The sequence below is a fragment of the Doryrhamphus excisus genome, chromosome 13, assembly GCF_030265055.1.
Source record: "Doryrhamphus excisus isolate RoL2022-K1 chromosome 13, RoL_Dexc_1.0, whole genome shotgun sequence".
Taxonomy (NCBI): Eukaryota; Metazoa; Chordata; class Actinopteri; order Syngnathiformes; family Syngnathidae; genus Doryrhamphus; species Doryrhamphus excisus.
In genome coordinates this window covers 18,119,266-18,138,447 of record NC_080478.1, presented here as the reverse complement: position 1 = coordinate 18,138,447, position 19,182 = coordinate 18,119,266, and the positions used below count along the sequence as shown (strand labels likewise).

General features: G+C 40.6%; 2 protein-coding genes across 11 annotated transcripts in view; one reads left to right on the top strand and one right to left on the bottom strand.

Annotated features, from left to right (window-relative positions):
• prima1 (proline rich membrane anchor 1) overlaps positions 1 to 19,182 on the top strand; it is a 57,565-nt gene that overhangs the window by 22,484 nt on the left and 15,899 nt on the right. The window contains exons 4-5 of the mRNA XM_058090749.1: positions 81 to 2,004; positions 3,157 to 3,286. Of these exons, the coding sequence (XP_057946732.1) occupies positions 81 to 180 (100 nt within the window). The 3' untranslated portion in view covers positions 181 to 2,004; positions 3,157 to 3,286. The remainder of the gene's footprint in view (positions 1 to 80; positions 2,005 to 3,156; positions 3,287 to 19,182) is intronic.
• Positions 6,781 to 19,182, bottom strand: part of LOC131140368 (protein unc-79 homolog) — a 68,784-nt gene continuing 56,382 nt past the window's right edge. For 8 of the 10 annotated variants that reach the window (XM_058090722.1, XM_058090723.1, XM_058090726.1 and 5 more), the window contains 11 exons: positions 17,494 to 17,562; positions 17,299 to 17,409; positions 12,243 to 12,347; positions 11,206 to 11,283; positions 11,010 to 11,099; positions 9,337 to 9,512; positions 9,036 to 9,219; positions 8,745 to 8,948; positions 8,567 to 8,644; positions 7,223 to 7,264; positions 6,781 to 7,132 (listed from right to left, as the gene is read on the bottom strand). In XM_058090722.1, coding sequence (XP_057946705.1) covers positions 6,944 to 7,132; positions 7,223 to 7,264; positions 8,567 to 8,644; positions 8,745 to 8,948; positions 9,036 to 9,219; positions 9,337 to 9,512; positions 11,010 to 11,099; positions 11,206 to 11,283; positions 12,243 to 12,347; positions 17,299 to 17,409; positions 17,494 to 17,562 — 1,326 coding nt within the window. In that variant the 3' untranslated portion in view covers positions 6,781 to 6,943. The remainder of the gene's footprint in view (positions 7,133 to 7,222; positions 7,265 to 8,566; positions 8,645 to 8,744; positions 8,949 to 9,035; positions 9,220 to 9,336; positions 9,513 to 11,009; positions 11,100 to 11,205; positions 11,284 to 12,242; positions 12,348 to 17,298; positions 17,410 to 17,493; positions 17,563 to 19,182) is intronic. The other 2 variants (XM_058090724.1, XM_058090727.1) reach the window with 2 other exon arrangements.

The following is a 19,182-nucleotide window of genomic DNA, read 5'->3' as shown; positions in this document are numbered from 1 at the left end:
GGAATCGAACTCCGGTCTCCTAGCTGTGAGGCCTGCGCACTAACCACTCTGCATGTGTGTGTTTTTTTTTTTTTTGCTAGGAAACCACTGCGTAAAGAACAGAACGGGACAAGTCGCGGGGAATACGCCATGAGCATCCGCACCAAGAAGACCATGGGAACAAACAACACTGTGGTATAAACTTTTAAAGACTCCAGCTCGGAGCAGGAAGTGACAGCGGTCATCATTTTTCACCCTTCTTTCCTTCCGTCAACGAGCAAACCTCTTCTCACCCACAATGCAACACAGGCTGTGAAAGCGCTGAAGACAAGATGGAAGCAAACGCCACAAAGGCGAAGAAGAACTGCGCCCATATCCGTGTGTGCGGTGTTGAAAAAAAAAAGCGTCCCAGCAGGGTGAACAAGTGTTGCTGACAGGCTGCGACCGGAGGCCACGCCATCCAGACCTCATGCTCTCATCACAGCAGAGCACCCCCCCCCCCCGCCCCCCCAAAACATTCCCATTTTACCACACACAATAAACAACGTGCATGCACTTTTTTACAGAGAATGCAATTTTTTTTTTTTTTAATATCTTCCATTTTTGTTACTGCATTTTGGAGACTTGCAGGGGCATGACGTGACTGTCACTCCTGGCTCTGAGGTGTGCATTCATATGACTATGCAATTTAAAGAAATCGATATTTTCCACAAAACGAAAAAGACAAAAAGAGGTGACGACTTCAAACAAGTTTTCATTGTGTCATACTCCAGTCATTCGTCTATTTATTTTCTCTATTTATTTTTATACTTCAAAAAGGATCGTGTACAGTCCTCAAGTTTGATTTGTTGATGTTTTTTTTTTTTTTTCCCAAGTGAATTATTTATAAGCGACATAATTACTTTGCTGTGCGTCTAGTCGAGACACTGATGCAGAAAATGTGCTTGCTCAGCAAAGAGTTTTGGCATCAAGTTGTCTGTGTGTGTGTGTGTTTGATATGATTTTATGTTTTGTTAAATGTCAGGGTCTCTGTGGCGTGCTGAGGTGAATGTGAGTTATTTCCGTACTGCAGCACACGCTCAAAAGTCATCTCAGTCCAAGTTCTCCCTTACAAGCACAGTGGAAGCTCTAAAAGTTGAACGCTTTGTTGTTGATAAAGATTTATGATGGCGATAGTTTGACCCTGGAACTGATTCATTCACTTTATTATTATTATTTCCTAGGGGGAAACTCTGTGCTATCATAAATCTGTATTAACTGTATAGTCCAGGGACAGCTATTTTCAGCATGTTTTTTATTAATTTAATTTGCAAAAACAAAGGAGGCTCCTGTGGATCATGCCAAAACAACCATCAGCAGTGATGGGAATAAAGGCGTTTAAAATAACTAATTTTACTAACGCCGTTACTTTTTTCAGTAACGGGTAATCTAACTAATTACTTTTACTGTCAACATAACGCCGTTACCGTTTTTCGACACCCCGTTACTGCACGTTACTGAAGCCGCCTCAAAATATATCACCGACTTCATAACTAAGAGTCTTGCAGAGTGACAAGGCAGGAAGTGCGAAAACCACATAAGCAAAGAGGATTGGCTCAGATTTTACTAAAATTGCGTCTTCAGCCAATCAGAGAACTTGAGTGGGCGGGTGTTTTGAGCTCATAAGCAATGACGATTAGCTAAAGTTTCGTAAAAGTGCGTCTTCAGCCAATCACAGAACTTAAGTGGGTGGGTGTTTAGAGCTCATAAGCAATGACGATTAGCTAAAATTTAGTAAAATTGCGTCTTCGGCCAATCACAGAACTTAAGTGGGCGGGTGTTTAGAACACATAAGCAATGAGGATTGAGTAAGGTTTAGTAAAATTGCGTTTTCAGCCAATCAGAGAACTTGGGTGGGCGGGTGTTTCGAGCAAGTCCAAAAGTGCGATCTAGCATAGCGAGAGATGAGAGAGGAGGACACTAGTGACAAGACAACGTTTGCCAAATGGAAGTACGGAGACTACTTTAACCTCGTTGACGTCAAAGGTAAAATGTACATTCTATCTCCGAAAAAAAACTTGTCTTGTCTGAAAAAACGTCTTGTGTGAGCAGCTAAAATCCACAGAAACACCTGTAGACTGCGATAAATACAAACCTCTGTAATGGTACCGCCTTTTCTGTGGGGGGTGGGGGGCAATAGTTACTTTTACTGGTAGCTGGAGTAACTCAGTTACTTTTTTGAGAAGTAACTATTAACTATAACTACTTTTACTAACTTACTTTCTTAAAGTAACGTGCCCAACACTGAGCATTAGCTAACTAAAACTGTGCCACATGCCGCGTTCAAAGACATCCGGAAACGGCAAAACTCTTTTAACACCGCACATAACAGCCAGGAAATTCCAAGTTTTAAAGACTTCATTCAACTTAAGAGGTTCCACTGAAGGTTTGCTCGATCACCATAGAAACCGGAGGAGGTGGGGGGGTGACCTTGTGAGTGAGGAGAGACTGGACACTTGGACCATTGTCAGAGATCAGGTTGCACTTGTGTGTGTGTGTGTGTGTGTGTGTGTGTGTGTGTGTGTGTGTGTGTGTGTGTGTGTGTGTGTGTGTGTGTGTGTGTCATAAGTATCCTCCACATTTCTGGAGGAACAAAACTGAGCTGGATTGGAGCATCACTTGACTCTGCTCTCCTTTTTCCCACATCAAATCTGTACGTGTGCAGAGTGAGTATAAATATCAGCTAACCTGTTTGAATTTGTCAGAAGAAAACAAATGCTTCCATCTATAAAAAAAAAAAAGAAAAGAAAAAACGCACAGGTAGAAGCTGCTAATGTACCAACAAAGCCCTATAAAGTGTATACGGACTGATGGATGCATGAATGTAAATATCGCTATATAAAATATCTGCCTTCTGGACTGTTAATTCATGCACAAGAACATCATGTTTATAGTCAAATGAAAACTGACCATTAAGAGTTCGTGTTGTCATGTTGATGGAACAAGCCATTAATGTATATATGGCAATGAGTACTACCGACACACAATTTATGCATTACACCACATGTGTTTTTGTAAATAAACGTGTACATAACAAGGACCGCTACAGTTGATTGTGTCGCTGCATGTTTTGGAGGTGTTAATAAGGAAGGTGATATATTTAGCTCGTGCCCATCCTGTCTGCTCTGTATGGTGCAGGTCTGGAGCCGGGCCCCTCCCCTGGGGAGTGGAGTGGAGCGGAGTGGAGTGGAGGGCAAAGTCTGTCTCGCATGCTGCATCTTTAATGAGCCACCATCAGCAGACCTTTTTCCGGCGAGCAACCTCAGAGGTGACAAATTAATGATAAGGATAACGAAAAACTCTTTTCACATTTAAAGGTCCCGTATTTTAGTCGTTGACACGCGTTTAAATCAGTATCAGGGGTCCCGCTACAGTGTATTGGAGTCTGTTGTCCAAGATCTAGTCCCTCGCTGATTCCTGGTTCAAATTTTGCAGCTTTTAAAAAATACCGTACATGAAATTATGAACCACGCCGGCCTATCATAAGTCAAATATATATCTATATTGAGCATTTTCAAGCGTAAAAATGGCCAAATGCAATAAAATAGAAATATATGGCATTCAGAAGATGCATTCAAAGACGCTGTGAATTATATGTAGTTTTGTACACTGGTCAGGAGGTGTCACTAATGTTGCTGGCACACCCAACACCAGATTTGACCACCAGAATAACAGGCTTCTCTGCTGAAAAAAAAAAAACCCAGCATAGACCAGCTACCATATGGCATCAACTACATTATGCTGGTCTGCAGACCAGCTACCAGAATGACCAGCGTATGTTGTGTTTTCGTGTGGGTATGTACGAAAACCAACGTAGACCAGCTAGCAGCATGAAAACACAACATTTGCTGGTCATGCTGGTAAGCTGGTCTGGAGACCAGCTACCAAAATGACCAGCATACGTTGTGTTTTTGCGCGGGTATGTACAAAAACCGGCATAGACCAGCTACCGGCACGAAAACACAACATTTGCTGGTCATGCTGGTAGCTGTCTCCAGACCAGCGTAGACCAGCTACCAGCACAAAAACACAATGTATGCTGGTCATGCTGGTGGCTGGTCTGGAGACCAGCTACCGGAATGACCAGCAAATGTTGTTTTTGTGCGGGTATGCACAAAAACTAGCATAGACCAGCTACCAGCATGAAAACAAAATGTATGCTGGTAAAGCTGGTAGCTGGTCTATGCTGGTCTGGAGACCAGCTACCAGAATGACCAGCATACGTTTTGTTTTTGTGCGGATATGCACAAAAACTAGCATAGACCAGCTACCATCATGAACACACAACATATGCTGGTCTATGCTGGTCTGGAGACCAGCTACCAGAATGACCAGCATACATTGTGTTTTTGTGCGGGTATGTACAAAAACTAGCATAGACCAGCTACCAGCATACATTGTGTTTTCGTACTGGTAGCTGGTCTATGCTGGTCTGGAGACCAGCTACCAGAATGACCAGCATACGTTTTGTTTTTGTGCGGGTATGTACGAAAACCAGTGTAGACAAGCTACCAGCACGAAAACACAACGTATGCTGGTCATTCTGGTAGCTGGTCTCCAGACCAGCATAGACCAGCTACCAGTATGACCAGCAAATGTTGTGTTTTTGTGTGGGTATGCACAAAAACTAGCATAGACCAGCTACCAGCATGAAAACAAAATGTTTGCTGGTAAAGCATACATCTCCAGACCAGCATAGACCAGCTACCAGAATGACCAGCATACATTTTGTTATTGTGCGGGTGTGTACGAAAACCAACGTAGACCAGCTACCGGCACGAAAACACAACATTTGCTGGTCATGCTGGTCTATGCTGGTCTGGAGACCAGCTACCAGAATGACCAGCATACATTGTGTTTTTGTGCGGGTATGTACAAAAACTAGCATAGACCAGCTACCAGCATGAAAACAAAACGTATGCTGGTCATGCTGGTCTGGAGACCAGCTACCAGAATGACCAGCATACGTTTTGTTTTTGTGCAGGTATGTATGAAAACCAACATAGACCAGCTATCAGCACGAAAACAAAACGTATGCTGGTAGCTGGTCTATGCTGGTTACCAGAATGACCAGCATACGTTGTGCTTTTGTGCGGGTATGTATGAAAACCAGCGTAGACCAGCTACCAGCACAAAAACACAACATTTGCTGGTAGCTGGTCTATGGTGGTCTGGAGACAGGCTGCCAGAATGACCGGCATACATTGTGTTTTTGTGCGGGTATGTCTCCAGACCAGCATAGACCAGCTACCAGCACGAAAACACAACATTTACTGGTAGCTGGTCTATGCTGGTCTGGAGACCAGCTACCGGAATGACCAGCATGCATTGTGTTTTTGTGCGGGTATGCGCAAAAACTAGCATAGACCAGCTACCACCACGAAAACACAACATATGCTGGTCTATGCTGGTCTACTTTTCCTAAATGTATGTTTTCATGCTGGTAGCTGGTCTATGCTGGTCTGGAGATCATACAATTTAGGAATAATATATTTAAAGGAAAGGCTGTGTTTTTTTTGTCTTACTTTATTACTACATTGTGCCGCCAAAACTTTTGAAAGCTAATCTTTTGCACCTGGGTGTACTTTATGAATTCTAATATGAATTGCCAGTGACTACGGACACTATGAGCAATTTAATCATTCATGCTTTATCCGGCCTGTCCATTTTTTTTATTTGTGGCGAGGGCGCATGATTTACTGTATGTGGAAGATTTCTGACCTTCACAATCTTTGAGGAGGACCCTCTCCACCTGAGAGGCCTTTTCGTTAATTACCATTACCCCCCCCCCCCCGTATGTCCTCCAGGAGGCGGGCAGGCAGGTCAGAACCGCATACCTGTGGGACACTGATTACATAAGCCGCTGCTAATGAGAGCTGCTTCTTTTGGGGGGGGGGAAGGGCAAAAACCATCACAAGAGTGGCAGCGGCTGACAGATGCAACCCCCGCCGCAAGGGCACTTGATTACACACCTGTACACACACATAAACACACACACACACACACACGTAAACATAGCATGTAGCCTGCATCGTTTTTGTCCGTCCTCCCACAGCAGGGGAGCTCTGATGAGCCAAGACTGGAGGTTGATGACAAGGTGGTGGTGATGGGGGGGGGGCACTGCGAGGCTGATTCAGCCAGCCTCATGGGTCACCCGGGTGGAGTGCGTGAGTGCGCATGTGTGTGCGCATGTGTGTGTGTGTTCATTAGTCACGTTGTGTGACTCATTTGGCTCACACCTCTCATCACGGGTCTACTTATGCATGCAAAAAAAAAAAAAAAAAAACTATTGCTCCCTCCCTCTTTTAATGTGTAATATTTAAATTTGATTAATGTTAAAGCTTGATAAATTAATTTTGAAAAGAAAAATGAACGTGTATGTCTGACGCTAATGCAGTTAAACGTCCCAACAATGCTTCATGCTCCCAAACCACATTAAGCCAAAGGTAATTGTGTTTGCTCGGAGGCCACAGAGGTGGGAGCACAACCAAAATAGTCTTGTTCAACTCCCAAGGTCTGGCTCCGTCTTATCCGGTTAGGAACTCAACACCGGCTGCTGATGGATCCGAGTCGTGACAGAGAGGCGGCGTGACGGATGCTCTGACAAGGATCAGAGATGGGAGCAGGGTAAACGCACGCTATGTCATCCTCCCTGAGAGGAGGGGGGGGGGGGGGTTGATTTACTCGCTCTGCCATTCGCATTTATGGTAAAGTGGACATTTTGAATAAATGTCACATTTGAATAATAAATAGCACGGCGTATTAAAAATAACTAAACTTTTATTATCCGGTTGAAGCCTTTTAAAAAGTCATACAATGAGTAAATGCTTTTAAACCACAACACAATTAAAGCAGTACTTTAAAATAGTATAGATCTACTGTACATATTATACTAAAGGTGAGAGTCCTTTTTGGGGAAGGGAGGTCACATGGGGTAGAACTGCGAAGCGGCCTCAGATGACTGGATCTCCACCTGAGCCATTTTGAACTGAGTACACTGCAACCATTTGCGAAGCGCGAACGGCGGCGCTCCGGGTGTTTGACCTTGCAGACACTGGTGGTTCACACGGTTCTGGATGGCCTGGAGACGCAGCTGGAGCCCGGCCGACAGGTGCTGATGGAGGATGATGGAGGAAGGGGACGATTAATAGTCATGACACTTTATCGCTCGCTTTAGCAATAGCGGAGAGATTTAATGGTTTACCTTAAGATTGGATTGAATCATGGGTAGCCACATCGGAATAAGCTACGGGAAAGAACAAAGAGGTGGAAATTAATTGTGGTCTTATACTTCTTTTTTTAAATATTATCCACAGTAATCCCTTGCATTTAGTTTTTCAAAAACATATTAATGATTAATAAACCCCCGCTATTTTGTGGGTGAATACGGTCATATTGTACATTATATAAAAAAATATGCACATTTAAGCAGATTTTATGTCTCTGTGACATGGTGATTAATCATGATTAATTAATCCAAAACGTGATTAATCGGATTATTTTTTTAAAATTTTTTTATTTGTTTATTTATTTTGTTTGTTTTTTGTTTTGTTCCTAAATTAAGCAACTGTAAGCATAAAAATGGCTACATGGACTAGGTCATATTGTACATTATATAAAAAAAATATGCACATTTAAGCAGATTTTATGTCTCTGTGACATGGTGATTAATCATGATTAATTCATCTAAAACGTGATTAATCAGATTAAATTGTTTAAGTTCATTTATTTATTTTGTTTGTTTTTTGTTTTGTTCCTAAATTAAGCAACTGTAAGCATAATAATGGCTACATGGACTAGGTCATATTGTACATTATATAAAAAATATGCACATTTAAGCAGATTTTATGTCTCTGTGACATGGTGGTTAATCATGATTAATTAATCTAAAACCTGTGATTAATCGGATTAATTTTTCTAAAAAATTTTATTTGTTTATTTATTTATTTTGTTTTGTTTTTTGTTTTGTTCCTAAATTAAGTAACTGTAAGCATAAAAATGGCTACATGGACTAGGTCATATTGTACATTATATAAACAATATGCACATTTAAGCAGATTTTATGTCTTTGTGACATGGTGATTAATCATGATTAATTAATCTAAAACATGATTAATCGGATTAAATTTTTTAAGTTTATTTATTTTGTTTGTTTTTTGTTTTGTTCCTAAATTAAGCAACTGTAAGCATAAAAATGGCTACATGGACTAGGTCATATTATATTATATAAAACATTATATAAAAATATGCACATTTAAGCAGATTTTATGTCTCTGTGACATGGTGACTAATCATGATTAATTAATCTAAAACATGTGATTAATCAGATTAATTTTATTTATTTATTTAGTTTTGTTCCCAAATTAAGCAACTGGAATTGGAACTGGAAGGAGGTTTACATTTCTTTTCTTTTTTTAACTTTATGTATCAATAACCTTGCTTTTCCCGCCTCCTGTGCACTCCTTAAATATGTCCCCCATACTAAAATAACCATTTGACAGTAAATAATGCATCATAATTGATGTACTGTTTATACTAGAGCGCCAACCTTGACAAAGATGGTTGAGTTGCACTCCTGCAGGGCTTCCATCAGACTAATAACATGAAGGCAAACCATCTCCACCATCTGAAATAAGCACAGCATTGAAAAACAAAAAAGTCTTCGTTAGTGTTACACGCCATTTTAAGACCACATCGATGTATAAAGAGGAGGGGAACGCACTCACCACCTTATTGTGCGCCATGAGCTGGAGGATGCTAGGCGTCACACGACTCCAGAACTCCAGGCCTGTGAGAATGGCACCGGAAGAGAACTCGGTCTGGTTTTGGTTCTGTAAAGATGGCGCGGCAGCTGCCTGCTCACAGTAGATGGTCCACAACTGGGCAAACATGAAGGCGTGGAATAGAGAGCACATGTGCAGCACCGACGTCTGAGAAGAAACACACAAAAAAAGACCATAAGATCCACACCGGAACTAAACATTCACGGGAATGGATGCGATGATTCCCGGCCAGACCTTGGACTGCTCGGGGAAGCCAATAAGAATCACAATAAGATGATCGGCGATGTGGGAGCCAGCATCGAGAGGGATGGGCATACAGGAAGTGGAACCCTGATGCAGGGCGCAGTGTGTGAGGGAGCCCAGAAGGAGCCAAGAGAGCTGACGCACGTGCGAAACACACTCGATGAATTCCTTTGGTCTGCATAAAAAAACATGACATTAAACGCAACATCTTCAATACTTCACCCCCCCCTTAATGAATACCATAGATCTGGGTCTCATTTGTTACATCATCGGGGTTTCTGGTGAGTCTCACCCTTGTTGCATGGTGGACGGAGGATGGTAAAGCCAAGGAAGATATCGAACCACAGCTTTGTTGTCTCGGTGATTGCCTTTGCTGATCTCCATGGCGGCCACTTGCGCCAAGCCCACTTTAAGGTTCCCCCCAAAAGTATCCTCGTGTAGTGGCTGGCAGCAAGCCTTCATATGGCTCTGAGTAAAAAACATATAATAATAATGGCACAATAATGGGATGGGATGACCGGAAAACCAGGATACTCGGCTGTAAACGTGATGCCGAATCATTTCAATACATTTAAAATATGCCTCTTTTGTAGAAAAAATAGAAAAAAAATATTATCCACAGTAATCCCTTGCATTTAGTTTTTCAAAAACATATTAATGATTCATAAAACCCCGCTATTTTGTGGGTGAATATGGTCATATTGTACATTATATAAAAAAATATGCACATTTAAGCTGATTTTATGTCTTTTTGACATGGTGATTAATCATGATTAATTAATCTAAAAACATGTGATTAATCTGATTAGTTTTTTTAAAGAAACATTTGACAGCCCCAATTCTTTTGCCTAAATTAAACATAAAAATATAAACTGTAAAAATAAAAACAGAAGTTAAAAAAAACAAGAACTCTAGCAATGCTAACGTGACAATGCTAACGTCTATATTATGCCTTATAGGTTTTAATTCATTCATTCATTCATTCATTATCGACCGCTTATCCTCACAAGTGACACGGGGGTGCTGGAGCCTATCCCAGCTGTCTTCGGGCGAGTGCCAATCACAGGGCACATATAGACAAACAACCATTCACACTCACATTCATACCTATGGACAATTCGGAGTCGCCAATTAACCTAGCATGTTTTTGGAATGTGGGAGGAAACCGGAGTACCTCAGAGAAAACCCACACAGAACTCTGCACAGAGATGGCCGAGCATGGGATTGAACTCGGGTCTCCTAGCCGTGAGGCCTGCGCGCTAACCACTCGTCCACCATGCAGCCCCCTTTATAGGTTTTAATTCATTCATTCATTCATTCATTCATTCATTCATTTTCTCCCGCTTTTCTTCACAAGGGTCGCGGGGGTGCTGGAGCCTATCCCAGCAGTCTTCAGGTGAGAGGCGGGGTACACCCTGGACTGGTGGCCAGCCAATCACAGGGCACATACGTATAGACAAACAACCATTCACACTCACATTCATACCTATGGACAATTTGGAGTCGCTAATTAACCTAGCATGTTTTTGGAATGTGGGAGGAAACCGGAGTACCCGGAGAAAACCCACACTGAACTCCGCACAGAGATGGCCGAGCATGGGATTGAACTCGGGTTTCCTAGCTGTGAGGTCTGCGCGCTAACCACTTGACCGCCATGCAGCACCCTTATAGGTTTTATTTTCTTTTATTATGTCTACTCTATTGGGTACCATGAGCGTAAAGGTGAGTGTAGGGGTGTTATTTCATGTGTAGAGAGCTCTAATAATGTTAAAAACTGTGTTTAGATGATTGTAAACAGTTTTTACGAAAATGGCTTATAATTATTGGGTCTGGAACCAATTTATTAATGCACCAAACGTTTGGTACTCAACACGCATTTATATGCTAAAAAATCATATATCTTTGGTAAGTTTCAACCAATCAAGTATCTTTAGTTAGTAGTCCTTGATGCTGAAGAAGACCCACCTTGAGCTTGGTCAGGGTGTGCATGTCTGCAATGAAGTCCAGGAGCTCACTTATGTATTGTCTCATACATTCCATCGCTGCCGTTGTGCACTGTTGGAAAAAACACACGTTTTATTTTTAGGTGCTGTCTTTACTCCATCTTTTTTTGTTTTTTTGTTTTTTTTTTTTTTAAATAAGGTTCTTAGCTAAATCTTACCCCCGGCAATGTTGAGATCATGTGCTTTTGGATGATGGTGGATTCTGCCAGCCTTGTGCCAATATCTGCACAAATAAACTAAAATAGCACAGCGCATGAGTGGTGATCGAAATTGGCATTTTCAAAAATATAAATAAATAAATAAAAAAATTTCAAAAATACAGTAAACCTCGGATATATCGGAAATTCGCTCACAACGGACAGATAAAAAAGAACCGATTTTTCTGTAATGCATTTCCAATAAAAATTCATTGCATATTCATTCATTCATTCATTCATTCATTTTCTACCGCTTTTCCTCACGAGGGTCGCGGGGGGTGCTGGAGCCTATCCCAGCTGTCTTCAGGCGAGAGGCGGGGTACACCCTGGACTGGTGGCCAGCCAATCACAGGGCACATATAGACAAACAACCATTCACACTCACATTCATACCTATGGACAATTTGGAGTCGCTAATTAACCTAGCATGTTTTTGGAATGTGGGAGGAAACCGGAGTACCCGGAGAAAACCCACGCATGCACGAGGAGAACATGCAAACTCCACACAGAGATGCCCGAGGGTGGGAATTGAACCCTGGTCTCCTAGCTGTGAGGTCTGCGTGCTTACCACTAGACCGCCGTGCCGCCCATTCATTGCATATATCGGATTTTTTATAACGGATTTCGCCTATTTCGGACAAAATCTCCAGTCCCGTTCCAATGCATTTCCATTAAATTTCCCTCGCATATATCGGATGGCCGCATCGTGGCGCTCCGATTCGCCGAATCGTGACAGGCCGCTATACGACGTCATTTGCAGCATTTGCAGCGTTGCCTGCGCGTCCAGGTACATTGGAAACATAGTCAAGGAAGTGCCTTTTTATAACGGATAAAATCCGATTTACGCATATACCGGATATAAATCCGATATATGCGTAAAACGGACATTTTCCGGTATACGCATATAACGGATTTCGCTTATATCGGACAAAACCAGTGGGAACAATTGAATCCGATATATCCGAGGTTTACTGTATATGAGTTTTGTTTTTTTTTACCTGCACCAGAAGTAACAAGTTAGTGTCAGGGAGCGGGGATTTGAACTTGAGAGCCTGAAGAAGCTCCAGCACCACAATGCGCGACATGTAGAACTTATCTCTCTCCTGGATGCGAGGAGAGATAAGACAACGACGGAGTAAATGTACCGATGCAGCAAGACTGCCTTTTTCTATTATCGCTCGCCCTTACTCATGCAGCGAGGAGAGCATCAACTCACGAGGCTGAATAGAAGAACGAGGGGGGGGGGACAGGCTGAAAGAGAGGGATGGGAGGGAGCTAGAGAATAGATAGACAATAGTGAAGCTGAGGAGTAGATTTAGGCCAGTCCAGATCTCTCCTCCCCGAGTCCCAGGCAGCTCAGATGAGGCTGTCAGGCTGCCTTCTCCCCTTCCCCCTGAGGACAGGCTGCTCTCTTTGTTCATCCCGTTCACACAAAAAGCCCAGCTGCCTGTTTACAAACCACACTGTCATCTTCTGGCTTTCGCTTTCGCCTCCTTTTCTGTGTGCTCTCATGTTTGCTTATGCCGGCCACATGCTCCCGAGGAATGCAAAAGCTATTCCTGTTTTCCTGATGAGAAATCATTTGGAAAACTAAAAAGAATATGACCTATAACAGGAAGTGAAGTGGAAAATTCAAAATAAGGTACCTGAAAGGTAATACTTTGTAGACGACACCCAGTCTCTTAAAGGAATACTACACTTTTTTGCCCATCAATCCTCTTATATGAATTCAAAAGATATACAAACAGATAAAAAGAGACAACTAAGAATGCGCATAATGAGATGCCTTCTGAAAAAAACTTGAAAAAAACCCGCCAACAATGCTCATTTACATAATGTGACCTGCATATTATCCAAGCTACAGTGACATTGTTATTATTATTATTATTATTGTTATTAACATTATTAAGCTGAAGAACTACAATATTAGTGTGGTGATACCTCACTGTCAGGGGATGAAAAATACAAAAACAAAAAAATCTGTTTAGCAGGGGTCTCAAACATGCTGCCCGCGGGCCAAATGTGTCCCGCAGGACACTAGTTTGAGGCCCCCGCCTTGATATGAAAGTTTAATGTTAGTGCGGCCCGCGCAAGTTTGATATGGATGCTGTATGGTATCATGTACCCAGAAAAAATTATTACGTTTGATTAATGTTCATGTTAAAGGTTAAATAACTGTTAATAGTTATCCTCCCTATCCGTGTGGAAGTGGTAATTTTCTGGCTATTTAAGTTTAAAGGAAATAACTTGAAGGCTACCGTTTAGGTCGCTATAGCTCTCTAGTTTGCGAGTTAGCATGTGTCTCAAGACCCTGCAGGTGTTTGCATATATCTGCTCACCTGAAAGGTAATATTTTGTAGACGACATCCAGTCTCTTAAAGGAATACTACACTTTTTTTTGCCCATCAATCCTCTTATATGAATTCAAAAGATATAAAAACAGATAAAAAGAGACAACTAAGAATGCACATAATAGGATGCCTTCTGAAAAAAACTTAAAAAAAAACCCGCCAACAATGCTCTACTTTACATAATGTGACTTGCATATTATCCAAGCTACAGTGACATTATTAATATTATTATTACTGTTATTAACATTATTAAGCTGAAGAACTACAATATTAGTGTGGTGATACTTTTTTTTATTTACAAAATATTGCGCAACTGCAGGGTCTTGAGACACATGCTAACTCGCAAACTAGAGAGCTAGCGACCTAAACGGTAGCCTCCAAGTTATTTCCTTTCAACTTAAATAGCCAAAAACTTACCACTTCCACACGGATAGGGAGGATAGCTATTAACAGTTATTTAACCTTTAACATGAACATTAATCAAACGTAATAATGTTTTCTGGGTACATGATACCATACAGCAGGGGTCTCAAACACGCGGCCCGCGGGCCAAATGTGGCCCGCAGGACACTAGTTTGAGGCCCCCACCTTGATATGAAAGTTTAATGTTAGCGCGGCCCGCGCAAGTTTGATATGGATGCTGTATGGTATCATGTACCCAGAAAAAATTATCACGTTTGATTAATGTTCATGTTAAAGATTAAATAACTGTTAATAAATATCCTCCCTATTCGTGTGGAAGTGGTAAGTTTTTGGCTATTTTAAGTTTAAAGGAAATAACTTTTTTCTTGTAGAAAATTGGAACCAAAGTGAAGTTTTTTTTAAATTTTTTTTTTTTTAATAAATGTTGTTTTTTTTTTTGGAAAACCTGATGCGGCCCAGTCTCACCCAGACCCCAGCTCCAGTTGCCCCCAAGTAAATTGAGTTTGAGACCCCTGATCTAGAGCAACAATGTGTCACCAATCATTGGTGCACACAATCTGCACCAATGGCTGGACAGGATAAAAAAAAAAACAAATAACAAAATAAAGTAAATATTAATATTGTCCATTGGGTTGTATTTGTATTTTTAAATAAATTCAATTAAATTAACTAAATTTAATTAATTAAAGTTAAAATCACATAATTATTTCAATAATTAATTATATTAATTAATAATTAATTATTTAATGATTTTAATAATTAGATTTAATTTAATTTTAATGTATATTTATTTTTTTACATTTTATATTATATTATTTTATACATATCATTTTTTATTTTTTTTTAACAGGAATGGCCGCTTCATGTGTGGCTTGTGTTCAGCTCCACCCAAAACTCCAACTATAAATTCAATTTTAATGGCTAGCAGTTGCAATGGCGTCAACTGGAAAAAAAATGTCGACTTTAAATCCTGAATGCTTCTTCGGAAATGACCAAATCAAAGAAACTGCACAGGACAGGTTTCCGTGAGTAATTGTCCACGGCGGCGGCTCCTGGTTTTGAAAAAAGCGAATATTGTCGAGCAAAGGAATTGAAGCGGGTGTAGAAAAATCAATACTGCAGGAGACATAAAGCATGCGTTGTTGACAGCGGGTTGGGGGGGGGGGGGGGGGGGGGGGGGGGGTTGAGCATCCATGGGGCCCAAATGGCGCAGACGAGACAGCACCTCAGAAACACACCACAGACCAGAGGCCCTGCTGCACACCAACCAATCATGTTCATCGATACTGGCTGATTGCCTATTTAATCATGTGGGACACATGGCTACATTTCTAGCTGATGTAGTTGCGGCACCAAAAAGAATAATGACCTAAAAATGCCTGCAAAACAACGCAACTCAACATTTTTATCACGGCTAATTTGTTTAAAAGGTTTAAACTCTTTTAGACGAAGAGCCAACATAATAAATCAATCCAAGATAAATGAGCCTATCCTGTTACAGAACCGCGGCAGAAACACAAACACAAATGGCAGCGGTTATTTTGCTGCGCCCTCAGGCTGGAATGTACTCAGTGATGCTAATAACCGAGATTGTGCACAGCTAATCAACGAGAAGATCATTCTATCAAGCAAATGGGGTCCACTTCCTGGAGAGGTCAGCGTAAAAAATCGCAACTTTAACCTTGATTGAGGACCTTTGGTATCATGTACGCAGAAAAATTATAAATTATTATTATAGCGACCTAAACGGTAGCCTTCAAGTTATTTCCTTAAACCGTAAATAGCCAAAAACCTACCACTTCCACACGGATAGGGAGGATAACTATTAACAGGCAGGGGCCTCAAACTAGTGTCCTGCGGGCCACATTTGGCCCGCGGGCCGCGTGTTTGAGACCCCCGCTGTATGGCATCATGTACCCAGAAAAAATTATTATGTTTGATTAATGTTCATGTTAAAGGTTAAATAACTGTTAATAGTTATCCTCCCTATCCGTGTGGAAGTGGTAAGTTTTTGGCTATTAAAGTTTAAAGGAAATAACTTGAAGGCTACCGTTTAGGTCGCTACGAATATTTTTTATTATAGGTTTTTTTTTTTTAATCCTGTACAGCCATTGGTGCAGATAATGTTGCTCTAGATCGGGGTCTCAAACTCAATTTACTTGGGGGCCACTAGAGCTCGGGTCTGGGTGAGACTGGGCCGCATCAAGTTTTCCAAAAAAAAAACGCATTTATTAAAAACAAAAAAATTTAAAAAACTTCACTTTGGTTCCAATTTTCTACAAGAAAAAAGTTATTTCCTTTAAACTTAAATAGCCAAAAACGTACCACTTCCACACGGATAGGGAGGATAACTATTAACAGTTATTTAACCTTTAACATGAACATTAATCAAACGTAATAATTTTTTCTGGGTACATGATACCATACAGCATCCATATCAAACTTGCGCGGGCCGCACTAACATTAAACTTTCATATCAAGGCGGGGGGCCACATTTGGCCCGCGGGCCGTGTGTTTGAGACCCCCGCCGTATGGTATCATGTACCCAGAAAAAATTATTAAGTTTGATTAATGTTCATGTTAAAGGTTAAATAACTGTTAATAGTTATCCTCCCTATCCGTGTGGAAGTGGTAAGTTTTTGGCTATTTAAGTTTAAAGGAAATAACTTGGAGGCTACCGTTTAGGTCGCTAGCTCTCTAGTTTGCGAGTTAGCATGTGTCTCAAGACCCTGCAGTTGCGCAATATGTTGTAAATAAAAGGAGTATAAATGTGACTATAGTCGTGTTTTGTCATGTCTACAGGGCTCTAATAATGCTTTGTTCATTTTAATCTGAAAAAAATAATTTGTCTACCCACCAACTATATGTGGTTTCTTAAGTTTTTATTATTTGGTGTTTTATTATTATTATTATATTTATTTATTTATTACTGATTGATTGATTTTCTTTATTCTTGATTTGTTTATTTATTTTTCATCTTATTTTGTGTAGAAAAATAAAAAATAAGATATTTGAGAACAGTGGAATGTTTTATCAGAGCTTTTATTGTAGAAAATCGGAACCAAAGCAAAGTTTATTTATTTTTCTGTTTTTAATAAATGCGTTTTTTTTTTTTTTTGGAAAACTTGATGCGGCCCAGCCTCGCCCAGACCCTAGCTCCAGTGGTTTGAGACCCCTGCCTTAAGGCAATATTTGTGGGTATATTTTTGATGTAAACTGAAAAACAGCAACCGCTGCATACGTGATATAATGTTCCGCTGTACCGTAAACGTTCGAATACCTTGTTGAAAGCTTTGTAACACAGTCCACACAGCTCCACTAAGTAGGAGAGGCTGAAGATTCCATACTGGATGACAAAGCTCAGCAGCTTGGAGAACGGCTCCAGGAGGCTCTGTAGGACACATGAGGTTAGATGTTAAAGGCCAGGATTTGTATAAATTAGCTTCCACTAAAATCTTCTCTGGGCTTTACTTACCCGAGTTGCATTTGTGGTTGGAATTTTCAGTAGGCAAATGATAATCCTCAGACTGGAATCCATGGGGCACTGAGGGACAGACAGATTGCAAAAAAGCTTTAACCAAAAGACTTTTTCTAAGTACAAAAGTTTTTTGCATACTATTTCACAAAGTACTATTACAGTTTTTCTCGATTGTTTACACACAATTTGTGATATCTGACACACAATGACTACAACATATAACCAACGCACCAACTCCATGAACCAAGTCTACTAAACTATAAGCACAATTCCTGCTTTACACTCAGAATGCAGATCTACAATACACTTTTTTTTATTTACAACATATTGCGCAACTGCAGGGTCTTGAGACACATGCTAACTCGCAAACTAGAGAGCTAGCGACCTAAACGGTAGCCTCCAAGTTATTTCCTTTAAACTTAAAAAGCCAAAAACGTACCACTTCCACACGGATAGGGAGGATAGCTATTAACAGTTATTTAACCTTTAACATGAACATTAATCAAACGTACTAATTTTTTCTGGGTACATGATACCATACAGCAGGGGTCTCAAACTCAATTTACCTGGGGGGCCACTGGAGCTAGGGTCTGGGCAAGGCTGGGCCGCATCAGGTTTTCACCAAAACACCATTTTGAGAAGAATGAAGACACATGCTAACTCGCAAACTAGAGAGCTAGCGACCTAAACAGTAGCCTCCAAGTTATTTCCTTTAAACTTAAAAAGCCAAAAACTTACCACTTCCACACGGATAGGGAGGATAGCTATTAACAGTTATTTAACCTTTACACTCAGAATGCAGATTTGGAGACAAAACACCATTTTGAGAAGAATGAAGATTGTTTTTGGATGTAAAGTTTCATTTTGCAGGAGAATTTAGGGGTTTTTCAGAAATGTGTGAGTGATTTTTTTTGGATTTGTGTGTAGAGTTCTGAGAATATGAGGCATCCTTTCAGAAAAAATGTGTTTAAACAATCGAGAAAAACGGTATTATTTCTTGAACTGAAGCTGTATACATTTAGATGCAGACCACTGCATGTGGAACTTTGTGTTGGCTGTGATGAACACTTTGTACATAGTTTTTCTGTGAAAAATATAAAAAAAAAATTCTGTGTAATTTTGTGTTCTGAGTCAAAAAAATACAAAAAAACCCCAAAAAACAATTCTAAAATATTTACACAAAAAGGCCCGAGTCATGATGAATATGATGTAATCACAGTGTTTTACACTGAGCACATCATATAAATGTTTGTTCATATAGTGGCTTGTGTGCGTCATTTGGAGACCAAAACACCATTTTGAGAAAAATGAAGACACATGCTAACTCGCAAACTAGAGAGCTAGCGACCTAAACGGTAGCCTCCAAGTTATTTCCTTTAAACTTAAAAAGCCAAAAACTTACCACTTCCACACGGATAGGGAGGATAACTATTAACAGTTATTTAACCTTTAACATGAACATTAATCAAACGTAATAATTTTTTCTGGGTACATGATACCATACAGCATCCATATCAAACTTGCGCGGGCCGCACTAACATTAAACTTTCATATCAAGGCGGGGGGCCTCAAACTAGTATCCTGCGGGCCACATTTGGCCCGCGGGCCGCGTGTTTGTGACCCCTGCTGTATGGTATCATGTACCCAGAAAAAATTATCACGTTTGATTAATGTTCATGTTAATGG